At 41.4% G+C, this 12,983-nt stretch overlaps 1 protein-coding gene across 3 annotated transcripts in view; it reads left to right on the top strand.

Annotated features, from left to right (window-relative positions):
- The first annotated feature begins 4,669 nt into the window (after window positions 1-4,669).
- Window positions 4,670-12,983, top strand: part of LOC123762246 (2-oxoadipate dehydrogenase complex component E1) — a 28,164-nt gene continuing 19,850 nt past the window's right edge. Inside the window, exons 1-5 of one of the 3 annotated variants that reach the window (XR_011228781.1) lie at window positions 4,670-5,059; window positions 8,674-8,791; window positions 9,927-10,095; window positions 11,346-11,565; window positions 12,251-12,412. Coding sequence is in view for 2 of the 3 variants with exons in the window: in XM_069325618.1 (XP_069181719.1) it covers window positions 4,870-5,059; window positions 8,674-8,791; window positions 9,927-10,095; window positions 11,346-11,565; window positions 12,251-12,412 (859 nt within the window). In the remaining variant the exon portion in view is untranslated. The remainder of the gene's footprint in view (window positions 5,060-8,673; window positions 8,792-9,926; window positions 10,096-11,345; window positions 11,566-12,250; window positions 12,413-12,983) is intronic. The other 2 variants (XM_069325618.1, XM_045748641.2) reach the window with 2 other exon arrangements.

Genomic DNA, 12,983 nt, shown 5'->3' with positions numbered 1-12,983 from the left:
CGCCTGGGGCGACGACACCAGCCGTTGTAACTCGTCCTACACAAGTTACAATGAGAAATTCGACTGGAGGAAGAGGTGGACGATAGCTAATCAGCAGGTGACCTGACACCACGTCACGGGCGAGCTCCAGGGCACTCTTAGACATCACTCACACTCCAGACGGCCGCCGGGAAGTATGTATGAGTTTGTGCTCTTAAGATTTGTCGAGGATATTCAATCCCCAACAGTGACGATATTCACCGACGGTCAGTGAAGTTTACCTGTCGATTTGAAGGACTACATTGTGAGCAGAGACGGTGCAAGAGCTGAGACATCAACCAGTGACAGTGGTGGTGGAGGCTGTGTATAGTGATTGTAGCTTAAATGTTTGTCTTAAGCCATTGCCAAATGCCAAAAGGTACATAGACGGGTTGGCCTTGGAAGCAGCCCGTCCAGAGACAGCATAGTTAACGAAAGAGTTGAGGCTCCCGAGGTGTGTTTTGGTAGGGCTCCGGGGGCGTGTTTTGGTAGGGCTCGGGGGGCGTGTTTTGGTAGGGCTCGGGGGGCGTGTTTTGGTAGGGCTCGGGGGGCGTGTTTTGGTAGGGCTCCGGGGAGCGTGTTTTGGTAGGGCTCGGGGGGCGTGTTTTGGTAGGGCTCGGGGGGCGTGTTTTGGTAGGGCTCGGGGGGCGTGTTTTGGTAGGGCTCGGGGGGCGTGTTTTGGTAGGGCTCCGGGGGCGTGTTTTGGTAGGGCTCGGGGGGCGTGTTTTGGTAGGGCTCGGGGGGCGTGTTTTGGTAGGGCTCGGGGGGCGTGTTTTGGTAGGGCTCCGGGGGCGTGTTTTGGTAGGGCTCGGGGGGCGTGTTTTGGTAGGGCTCGGGGGGCGTGTTTTGGTAGGGCTCGGGGGGCGTGTTTTGGTAGGGCTCCGGGGGCGTGTTTTGGTAGGGCTCGGGGGGCGTGTTTTGGTAGGGCTCGGGGGGCGTGTTTTGGTAGGGCTCGGGGGGCGTGTTTTGGTAGGGCTCCGGGGGCGTGTTTTGGTAGGGCTCGGGGGGCGTGTTTTGGTAGGGCTCGGGGGGCGTGTTTTGGTAGGGCTCGGGGGGCGTGTTTTGGTAGGGCTCGGGGGGCGTGTTTTGGTAGGGCTCGGGGGGCGTGTTTTGGTAGGGCTCGGGGGGCGTGTTTTGGTAGGGCTCGGGGGGCGTGTTTTGGTAGGGCTCCGGGGAGCGTGTTTTGGTAGGGCTCGGGGGCGTGTTTTGGTAGGGCTCGGGGGGCGTGTTTTGGTAGGGCTCGGGGGGCGTGTTTTGGTAGGGCTCGGGGGGCGTGTTTTGGTAGGGCTCCGGGGGGCGTGTTTTGGTAGGGCTCGGGGGGCGTGTTTTGGTAGGGCTCCGGGGAGCGTGTTTTGGTAGGGCTCCGGGGGGCGTGTTTTGGTAGGGCTCGGGGATGTTATATGGTAGGGTTTTAGTAGGGCTCGGGGATGTTATATGGTAAGGTTCGGGGGTGTTTTTAGGAAGGGCTCTAGGGTGTTTTTTTGGTATTGCTTTGGATGTTTGCAAGGCTTTAGTTACACAACTGGTTGGGCTCCAGGTACGTAAATGTTAGGCTCCAAGGTTGTGGGTGGTGTGGCTTTAGTAGTTTTATTAGTAGGCCTCCTGGGGGTGTTTTTGGGTAGGGCTGCATTTTTTTTTTTTGTAGGGCTCCCGGGGGTAGGACTCTTGGCGGTGTATGCTAGAGCTCCAGGTACATAACTGGGCAACGGTAAAGAAGTACAGGTATACTAAATCCTGTGGATAACAGAAATGGGAATTAAGGTGTCCTGAGGATGAAGTTGAGGTGTATTAAGGACCTGCGGGGAAATTATAAGGGGTTTCTGTGGAAAAATCACGGATTCCCATGGTCAACGTGATTGAAATAGAAATGTTTATTGAGGTAAAATGCTTACAAAGGGCTGAGGTAGCTCAAACTATTCTCACCCCGTTCAGTACAACGTGTTCATACATATATATAGACGCATCACAAACAATAAACATATTACCAAACATCAACGTGATGATTGTGACGAGGACGTTAGGTGGGTCCAGCACCTGCATGTAGTACGTGGGTAGAAATAGCCTAAGCTACTCTACCCTTTCAAGATGTATTTCATTTTCTCAATAAACTTACTTGAACTTGCACACAGTAGTCCTGCGAATAAATAAGGCGGGCCAAAGGAAGGATTATGTAGACTCTGTGGAAGGAATAAATTGGGTGCTGAGGGTGGATTGAGGAGTCTCATGGATAAGAATCAGTGGACCTCAGGACAAAATATGGATGTCAGTGGTGTAGGCGTACAGCGAAATAATATAGGGAATGCTTGTACAACTTCAGTAAAAGGTGTCCTTAGGAGTACTGGGAGCTCCCTTAAGCATCATATAACACAAACAAGGAGCAACGGTTTCAAGCTTAAGCCACAATGTAGGACAGAACAGATGCTTTTTCATCCACAGAGTTATTAACCCTCTGGGTAAGTTTTGAGTTAGTTTAAGCGTTTCTCCCACATCTTGCCCGCAACGCTGTACGTATTAGTGGCTTTAGGCATAGTATGTACTAGCTCTATCTAGAAATCCAACATTCTGCTTGTAACTCATCTTGTATGTATGTACTTTTACCTGAATAAACATTAATTTATTTATTTATATAACCCATGGAACCGCCTACCCGCCGAAGTCGTAACTGCCAAAACTGCTGAATTTCAAAATATACATGAAAAAGATCGTAAAGGCAAATGGGGGGGGGGGACCTTCGACTAGCCGCCGGCTTCCTGTCCTTGTCGAGGCCACAAGGGTTAATAGCCTTGGGTATATCATGTAAAGCATCTTCGCGGAACGTATAAAACGGGCTCGCATGTGTATGTGCAGAGTTACAGGACAGGGTACATAGGAGCATGAGGCACGGGAGGGCGTGAAGACGCTGTACGGACAAGGTGGGAGCACATAGGTGCAGGGCACTGGCATACTGGAGGGGCATTGGCAGCCCACGGGGCGGGGGCTGCGAGGGGCGCGCTAGGTGTGGGAAAACGCAGGAGGGACAGACGTGCCTCAGGGGCGGAAGATAATATTAAGATGAAGCGCTATTTGCTGGGGGCACTGGGACGTGCTAAGGTCGAGCACTGCGTGGGGGGAGTGTATGAGGGGGCTCGTGGACGTCGGGGAGAACATAAGGAACAGGGATGCATAAGGTGACCATTTGGTTTGGGAGACATCTCCCGTCACGTAGGGTGCAGTCGCGCCTCCCACAGATCTCTAGTATCATTTCTTGATACTGGTAATGGCTCAAAAGGGCCACCACTTACGGGCTATTCATGCCCGTGCCACCTTTTGGGTGGCTTAATCCTCATCAATCATAGGGGAGTGTGAGAAGTGCAGGGTGTGGGGGAGGGTAGGAGCCCAAGAGAGAGGGGAAGGGGCGTTGCTTCATGAAGAGTGTTAATACCAGTCATGAGCCGTAAGCGCCCAATGAACCCAGAGACCCTCTGGCTAAAATTATTTGACATTGAAATTCCTAGCATATAGCTCCAGGAGTATGTAAATTAATATTTATATGCATTAAATGGCCTTCCAAAGTGCTTTATGGATATGAACATCATATATTGTCTAACAAAGTAATTACTTAATAACTGAATAAAGTAATTAAGTTGTTTTAATCATACATGCTAAATGAGGTTTTATTATTATTATTATTAAAAATCCTAGGGATAGATAACAATATGCTATTACTCTATTATATTTGAAGGATTACAGAGCATAAGTCACCTAATATCCTCTTCTCACAGTAGATGATGGTTGGCCGTAAGGTGCTGTCATTACACATCAGCATAACGGTTATACAGTTAGAGAAATGTCAAACTCAAGAATTTGGCATACATCTTACAAGTTGAACTCTTGACTATTCTTACAGCAGTCAAAATTATTGAAACTACTGCAGTGGACAGCTTAATTGTCTCGGATTCCCCTTTCTTCATTATTGGTTCTAAATATCTTAATAAAATTAATTGTAATTCAAATTGTTGCTGGTCATATAGACTATTTTTTTTATATGCATACTTTGTTTATATATGCATTTGTACACGGAACGTACAAATTTATTGTCCGAAATGGTAGAAATACGTGCGTTGGATCCGTCTTGTGTACCTGTCTCAGACCCTGTTGGAATATAACCAGTCTGTCAATCGGGTCGACCCAAGTGTTGCGTTTCCAAAAGGGTCGCCCATGTTGGAATCGGTGAACGCCCTAGTAATATTGTTGAAAACGTCTTAATAACTTATTAAACCAAAGGTCTTTTTATGTCAGAAGAACGGCAAAAACTGGATCTATATATGAAAACTCTTTCAGGACAAAATTTAAAGTAAAACTAGATTATGTAAAACTAGATTAAAGTAAATTTATGTTTCTATCTTTCTTGAGACGTATAAAAATCTTACGTTTATTAACGATTCTGCGTGAAATAAGCATTGTTCTGAGATGAATATTGCGGATTTCCGGCTCTACGACCGATGAAAAATGCAACTTTTATATAACTACAAATATCTTTAGTTTTACTTTAAATTTTGTCCTGAAAGAGTTTTCATATATAGATCCAGTTTCTGCCTTTCTTCTGACATAAAAAGACCTTTGGTTTAATAAGTTATTAAGATGTTTTCAACAATATTACTAGGGCGTTCACCGATTCTAACATGGGCGACCCTTTTGGAAACGCAACACATGGGTTGACCTGATTGATATATGGGTCAGATTCCATTAAGGTTCGGAACATACCCAAGTGTTCCGCTGGCAGCCGTACCCTGCAGCTGTAGCCATACTAGTCGTACCCTCCTCGCACGACGCCCCCGGGAGGAGAGGGGATAGCTCCTGCTGTGTGTAGCCATGAATCGCCTGCTGTGTCACTGCAGGGGTTGGCTTGGGCCTCAGACCAAGCCTGGGAGGCTGCTGGGTCAACCGGGGGTCCACCTCTGCAGGCGCCGCCTCCTTCAGGGGGTTCCCTTCCCCGTCAGAGGCTACAGGTCCCTCAGAGGTGTATATGGTTATAGACCCGAGCAGCCCAGGCCATTCTCATGTAAGTTGATGTATATTCTGTGATTATTTGTGCTTGTCTCCAATATACTGTGTGTGTCATTGCGGTATAAATGGTTGAAGATGTTGGTTGAATGAGGGTCTCGGGCCACTTGTGTGTGTAGGTATATATATATATTTACTAAATTCGTAAATATGAATGTATGGCTGGCTTTACCCTAGAGACAATCAGTAGTGTCCCAAACCTCTTCTATGGCAGTCATAGATAAATGTCATTAGTGGGCCACCATCTCTAGTTACTCCAGCCCATTTGTAAACAAGTGCAGTGCTTTCTCCATTATGTGGCTCTGTAACCCTTTCCATTACCGCCCACAGGATGGGTATGGGGTGCATAATAAATGAACTAAACTAAACTATCTTAAGGGTATTTGGGCAAGCCCAAACATAGCCTGGCTGCGAGTGTAAAGCCTGTTTGAAAGCAGCCATATACAAACCATTGATTACAGTACACCTTTACCTAACTAAAGGAGCATACATACTATACCTTAGATAAAAGTCCAATGGCACTTACATCTAGTTGTGTTGACACTGTGTGAGGGCTTTAGAGCCCCACCTTGTATCAGGTGCCTCATGGCTTTAGGGTTCATTAATCCGGTCCACCCAGTGGTCATCAAGATTCAACACTGGCTGTTTCTTATCTCCAGTAAATTTAAGTCAGTTGAGTTTTGCTGGGTTCCCAGCCATGTTGGTGTCTCTTTAAATGAGCGTGCGGATGCTGCCACTAAGGAAGCTATCCGCACTTGTCCCATCTCCCATAAAGGTATTCCTTATTCCGACTTTTACCCAGTTATTCATGCCTCCATCCTTGCTTGCTGGCAGAGTTGTTGGTCTTCTGTTATTGGTAGCAAACTGCGTACTCTTAAGAGTCGTGTGTCCCAGTGACCTTCCTCCAACCACCGTCCTTGATAAAAATGAGTTCCCTGTTGGGTTATTTGTGGACCTGCGTAAAGCTTTTGACACTGTCAACCACCAAAACCTTCTTCTTAAATTACATCATTATGGAGTCAGAGGACACTCCCTGCAATACCTCAAATCCTACCTTACTGACAGGCTCCAGTATGTTTCTGTGAATAATACAATTTCTCCCACCCTACCCATCAACATTGGTGCTCCTCAGGGCAGCATACTTGGCCCTCTCCTCTTTCTCATCTACATTAATGACCTTCCAAATGTCTCCCAACACCTCAAACCAATTCTATTTGCTGACGACACAATCTTCATTTACTCCAGTCCTGACCCCCTTGCTCTAAATGCCACAGTAAATACTGAGCTAAATAAAGTGTTCATCTTTGGCTAACTGCCAACAAACTCACCCTTAACATTGACAAAACTTTCTATATTCTGTTTGGCAATAAATCCTCTAATCAAATAAATCTCAAAAGAAACAATACCCAAATTTGTAACAAATTAGATGGAAAATTCCTTGGCATTCTCATTGACCACAAGCTGAATTTCCAGGGACACATTCTAAATATATCAAAAAAAGTTTCAAAAACTGTGGGCATTCTTTCTAAGATCAGATATTATGTACCCCGCCCTGCCCTGGTGACTCTCTATTACTCCCTCATCTATCCATATCTCAACTATGGTATTTGTGCTTGGGGCTCTACTACCCAAAATCACTTACGTCCTCTAATTACTCAACACAAAGCTGCTATTAGGACAATATCCAACTCTGGCCCCAGACATCACTCGGTACCCCTACTCAAATCTCTGAATATGTTAGACATTAAGTCACTGCACATTCTCTCATGTGTATTATACATATATAAAACGCTAAACTGTAATGCCAATCCTGACCTCAAAAGCTTCATAGAAGGTTGTAACAGAACCCATGAGCACCACACCAAAAATAAATACAGTTTTGATATTCCTAGAGTACGACTTACTCAAACTAGAAATACTCTACAAATCAAGGGGCCCAGAATGTGGAATGACCTTCCCAACCATGTGAAAGACTGTACCTCTCTCAACCAGTTTAAGATAAAAATGAAGCTATACCTAATAAATTCCCTGTAACCTACCTTACCCCTCTATTGTCAACCAGTCTGTTTTTTTTAAAGAGCGCTGTTTGTCGACATAATTGTATTTGTGCTGCTTTTTCAGCTATGTTTTCATTTCTTGTTTTCATTTTACTCTTTATGCTCAATTAGTATTAAGCTTGTCATTTAAGTTTTTCATGCCGAAACGCTTTGCGTAATAGTGGCTTTAGGCATTGTATGTACTAGCTCTATCTATAAGTCCACCAATCTTTGTAAAAATTTCTTGTATGTATGTACCTTACCTAAATAAACATAAAAATAAATAAACATTTACCTACCTAAATAAACATTTATTTTATTTATTTAACTAGCGGTGGGAAACGGCTCTGGGTAGGTTACATATTGGCCATACCCGTTTAACTCATGGTCACTTAATGTAGCGCCGCCCTGCTCCTTATTGTCCAAATTGCATTGTCCCTCTTATGGTTGTGCATATCCTTGTTGAATATCCTGACTTCCAGGACGAGCGTGTCTTGTTTTCCGACTGTCCCCGCGGTCGCTTGTCCCTCGATAGAATTCTTGACGACTCGAATACTTTTGGTATCGTTCGCCTTATGCGTTTCTGTTCTGTTATTGGCATCCTTGGTGATATTTAGCGCCCTCTGATTATCCCGCACATTTGATGGTGCTACATAGCCTTCCCGGTTTGGTGCCTTTTTTTGATAATTACTTGTATCTGGTGCATTTGATACACCTCAGTTTCTTATAGTCATGGACATAATTTATTTTGTTGGGAACAGGAAGCCTGTATATATATATATAATTATAATATTTTTAATGTCGACAAATGCAAAACCATGTATGTGGGGCATAACAACCCATGCCACAACTACCTAATTAATAGCATTACATTACAGCAGATTGATGAAGAAAGGGACCTTGGAGTCAAAGTTCCACCACTCATTAAAAAGTTGCACAACAGGTGGGTGCAGCAGTCAGAAAAGCTAACCAAACTCTTCGGATAATCAAGCGAACATTTGACCACAGTATAAGGAAAAGTAGGTAATGGTTCAACTGTATAAATCTCTGGTACACTTAAATTACTGTATCCAAGCATGGAGACCTCATTTTTAGAAGGACATAGCTGCAACAAAAGTCATTCCAGAGCTAAGTCATCTCTCGTATCAGGAACGCTTGAAGGCCATAGGGCTAACAACATTGCAAACCAGGCATGACAGGGCAGATCTCACTGAAACTTTTAAAATACTGAACAAATTGGAGGTTGTTGATCCGGGCAATTTCTTCAAGAGGTCAGATGTAATACAAACAAGGAGCAACAGTTTCAAGCTCAACAAGCCACAATATAGGACTGAGAACATGAGATGCTTTTTTACCCACAGGGGTTATAAACCTATGGAATTGCCTACCTGCCAAAGCCATAACTGTTAAATTTTAAAATCCAACTGGAAAGTATCAGGACAAATGGAGGGGGAGCGACAAGCTGTCTGCTTCTTGTCCATGTCTAGGCTACTAGTGTTCGTGGCCCTCTGGTAAATTAATGCATATTAGCTATCTATAGCCACTATATTTTTATATAGTTTTCTTTTGTCCTCAGTACCAGAAGATGTCATACAACGAAGAGCAGAAGAGAGTAATATTTTCAGATTCATCAGTGCTTATCGGGAATTTGGACACCTCAAAGCTGATGTCAACCCTTTACAACCAAATGATAGGCAAGTTTGGAATGCTTCTGTACCTTGAATTATCATACTAATCTTACGACACTACCATCACAGTTCATCAGTTATCTGATGTATTTTTCATACATCACTTACCAGTGTATCCAATAAATTTGTTTAATACTGTATATCAGCTTTTCTGCATTTTACCTCTTAATTTTTGCTGTATTATATTTTCAGTTTAGTTGAATTCAGTCTTTGCTGAAATACATAAATGATGTTTCCAATTAATTTTGATACGTTATTAATCGTGTTGTATTTTTTTGGTTAATCTTAAAGCTAAGAAAATCATTGTTTTATAGTATATAAAATATTTGCACTAATTAAGAAATTTATAAAAGCACAATAAATTTTCAACTAATTCATATATAGTACTGTCTATATAAAAAAGAATGCTTGTCTGTGTGAAGTAGGCCAGATGTTTGGGGCTAGTCTCCCTGAATTTTCATACATGGAAGATGGGGAGAGGGAGTATCATAAGCTAGATGGGGTTGGCCCAAGTTTCATGCTTTAAGAATTATCTGTATATTAACTAGATATGTGTGCTAAGAAAAAGAGGTTCATAATGACTCTTAACCCTGACTTCTGAGCTATAACATTCAAGTACTTCAAATCAAAGTGCTTTACCCGTCAATTTTCATGGTCTGAAATAAACTTGGGATTGTGTTTTTGGTAGTTTGATGCAACTGCTGTTTACTTAAGTGAAATGGAGAAAGGGGGAAAAGGAAGTAGCTGGGAAAGGGGTGGGGGTAGGGGAATAGAGGGGATGGGGTGGAGGGTGGAAAGTTCAGGAGAGGGGAAATAATGATGGGGGGAGGGGGAGGAGAGATGGAGGGAGAAATGTGGAAAGGCAGGCGATTGGGTGAGAGAGGGGTAGTAGTGGGAGAAACCTGAGTGCACCCGGGTACTAAATCTAGTAGCACTGTGCCTAAATAACCATCACCCATTTCCTTAATTTCATTGAATGTTTTATTATTATTACATTCATCACTTATTATTATTATTACTGTATTATTATTATTATTATTATTATTAAAAGTATTATTGTGTAAGCAAGTTTGCCTTATATGGCAGCCAGTGAAAAGATTCATTAGGAGTTATTCAGAGTGGCCTTACTTTATTTCCATAGGCTGGTGCCTGAGTTAGAGCCTGAACTGTATGGTCTTAGTGCTGACAAAACTTACAAAATTAAAAGCCTAATAACTGGGTACGATGAGCCCTGCACATTAGAACAGCTGCGAGATATTCTACAAGAACAGTATTGCGGACATATTGGTGTGGAGTTTTCCTATTTGCCAGTAAGTTGATATTTGTCTTGACTGTTATTAAGTGCACACTTTAACCCTTAGTACAACTTATATCGTATAACATACATGGATTAACGAAATTAAAAGTGCTGCTTGCTTCATACAAGTGCTTCTTGAGAGATTAGAGTGAGTAACTTCAATGAGTGATTAAAGCGCTTCTTACTTCATATGATGTAATAAACCTTTATTACTGTAATTAGAATAATTTTGAAATGCGGCATCTTCGTGCCTGAGAATGTTTATATAAAATGTTATGTTTTAGACCCATTTTGGTATTTTCTTCAGTCACCATATTTAGTTTACATTTTCTCAATCTATCAAGAAAATAAAACTTAGAAATATGGGATAACTCTTGATCCAAATTTTAGGAAGCGATGAAGATTTAGAAATTGAATTACTGTATTGTAAAGTGAACTGTACAGTACTGTATATCCAAGGTAGTACAGTACTGTATTTATATAACTAATTACATATTTTATCAGGATTTTGCTATTTGTTAATCATTATTTGCTATAAAGAAACTTTCTTATGCAGAAATCTTAAAATGGGTTTTTATGGGTGTGACCAATTGGCAGAATTTGTGCAATGCAAGAGTAATACCTTATCAGATTTCACATGTACAATGGTTTCCAGAACACAGTTCATTAATAGTTTTTCAACAGGATCTCCAATTACTGTACTGCTGTGTGCATAGGCACAGGGTCTCTGGTGTTTGACCCGGCCTAGGGATTGAACTTAGGTTCCGTGGTTTGTGAAGCAAGCATTTAGCTACTAAACAATAGGTATGAGAAACAGACTTGTAGGAAGGCAATTAGTTAATATTTTAGGTCCTAGGTTCTCAAATTGAGGTTTTCAAGGTTCATTTAGGTGATCCATGGTAAGTTTAATTATAAAGAGTACAGTAAATTGCAAGGCTGTCATAAGAGTAGTTTTCTTGGTAGGCGGATTGAGGTATGAACTCCATTTGTTCCAGTGGGGTTCAACGTTGTCCAAACCCTGTCATGATAGCTGTGACCAAGGTGGGGACCATGGCTCTGGCTTTGGGATCAGTCAAGATGCCACTCGGAAAGGATTATTTCATTCTATTTAACATTCTGATTTTCTTTTCTTTTAAATTTTTATTTGTAAGGTTTCATTCACCAGTCAACTTTAAGTAAAACAGAAAGGAATAGATTTAATAAATTTCTTAGTTATTTTTAACTACTGTACAGTATACTCAAATCTTAATTTTCATTGTTCAGACTTTAGAAGAGAGAGAGTGGTTTGCAACAGCCTTTGAAACTATAAACAAGGAAGCTCTATCCACTGAAGAACGCACCAGTCTGGCTGGAGACTTGTTAAGATCTCAGGCCTTCGACAATTTTTTGGCCACCAAGTTTCAGAGTGTCAAGAGGTATGGAGGAGAGGGAGCCGAGTCCTTGGTTATCTTCTTTACGGAAACTTTTAAGAAACTTGCACAAGGTTGGTTATAAAATTTGTGTACAGTATTCTAATTATATTAACATGCTCTATATTTACTCCATTCCCACCTTAATAGGCTGGGGAAGCATCATCCTGGAGAGAAAAGGGAACAATATCCAGACATTTATAAATGTTTACAAATATCATTTTAATTTTATTAGTTTATATTACAGTACTAATTTGTTGATTAAAATTCAATAAAAATAATATGATGTACTGATTACTAGAAATGTAAATATTTTTTTAGATTATTGTGTTAGTTTCAGAATTAGTCATGATTTTCATTTTGTTAGAGCTTTTTAAATTTTGTTGATATAAATGTAATGATGTATGCAACGTCTTTATCTTAGTAATCCACATACTGTATAGTGCTACAAAATTTCTAAATAGTTTAGTTAATATTGTTTTATAAATTGTTACAATCAGTATTTGCCAAATAGTCCTTTGACTTGACATAGATCACATTCAAGTAAAAAATGTCCATATTCCTTTAATTCAAAATTTTAAATTATTTCAATATTATATGTAGTTACTGGTACACCTTTTCACCCATACATTTCATTCATTTGTAGGACAAAACTATATTTACTGATGACTGTGCAATAGTTTGTGGTTCTTTGAAAATTAAAACAAAATTATGCATTAATTGTTCTTAACTCTTATCATTCGAGTTTTCTTTTTGTAGATGGGGTTGAACAAGCAGTGTTAGCCATGGCCCATCGTGGACGGCTTAATCTCCTGACTGGAGTTCTGCAGTACCCACCAGTTGTTATGTTTCAGAAGATGAAGGGCTTGCCAGAGTTTCCTCCTGATGTGGAGTTTACTGGGGATGTTCTTTCACATTTAGGTAGGTAGTCAAATATATGTGCTAAGTTATTTTCTAGAAGTTATTACAGTACTATACTGCAATATCCTGTTAATGTATATAATAACTGTGTCAGGAAGTACCCCACGTACTCTACTTCCTGACACAAAGGGCCTGTCTTTGTTCATCGAGGAAGATCAATAGGAAGCGCAGGAGCCAGAGTTGAAGACAGTATGTTCAGGCACTCTTCATAAAACTCAAAGAATAACTTTGGAACTACCTAAATGGTTGCTTTGAAAAGGAAAACAACATACATGAACTAAACAGGTGGAAGGCCTTGCCTATGCTGCAGAACATGTGCAGAAGAATGCTGCAAGCTTCAAATGTGATAAGAGAACAGGCCTCATGCACAATTTTCTTGCATATTGCAGAAACAAAACTTTGAATTGGCAAACTTCCAAAAATCATGAGCTTGAGCATCCACATATAGTTTGCTTAAGTTTATCAATCTTCAAATAAACTGGGTAAATGCATGTTACATTTTAAAATGGCCTCTCTGATGAGAGAGGATTCTTCAAAGTTCCAAAATGATACTTCAAAGTGGTGACAGAAC

Source organism: Procambarus clarkii, chromosome 2 (assembly GCF_040958095.1).
Source record: "Procambarus clarkii isolate CNS0578487 chromosome 2, FALCON_Pclarkii_2.0, whole genome shotgun sequence".
Classification (NCBI taxonomy): Eukaryota; Metazoa; Arthropoda; class Malacostraca; order Decapoda; family Cambaridae; genus Procambarus; species Procambarus clarkii.
The sequence above is the reverse complement of the archived record's forward strand: the minus strand, read 5'-3'. Positions and strand labels throughout refer to the sequence as shown.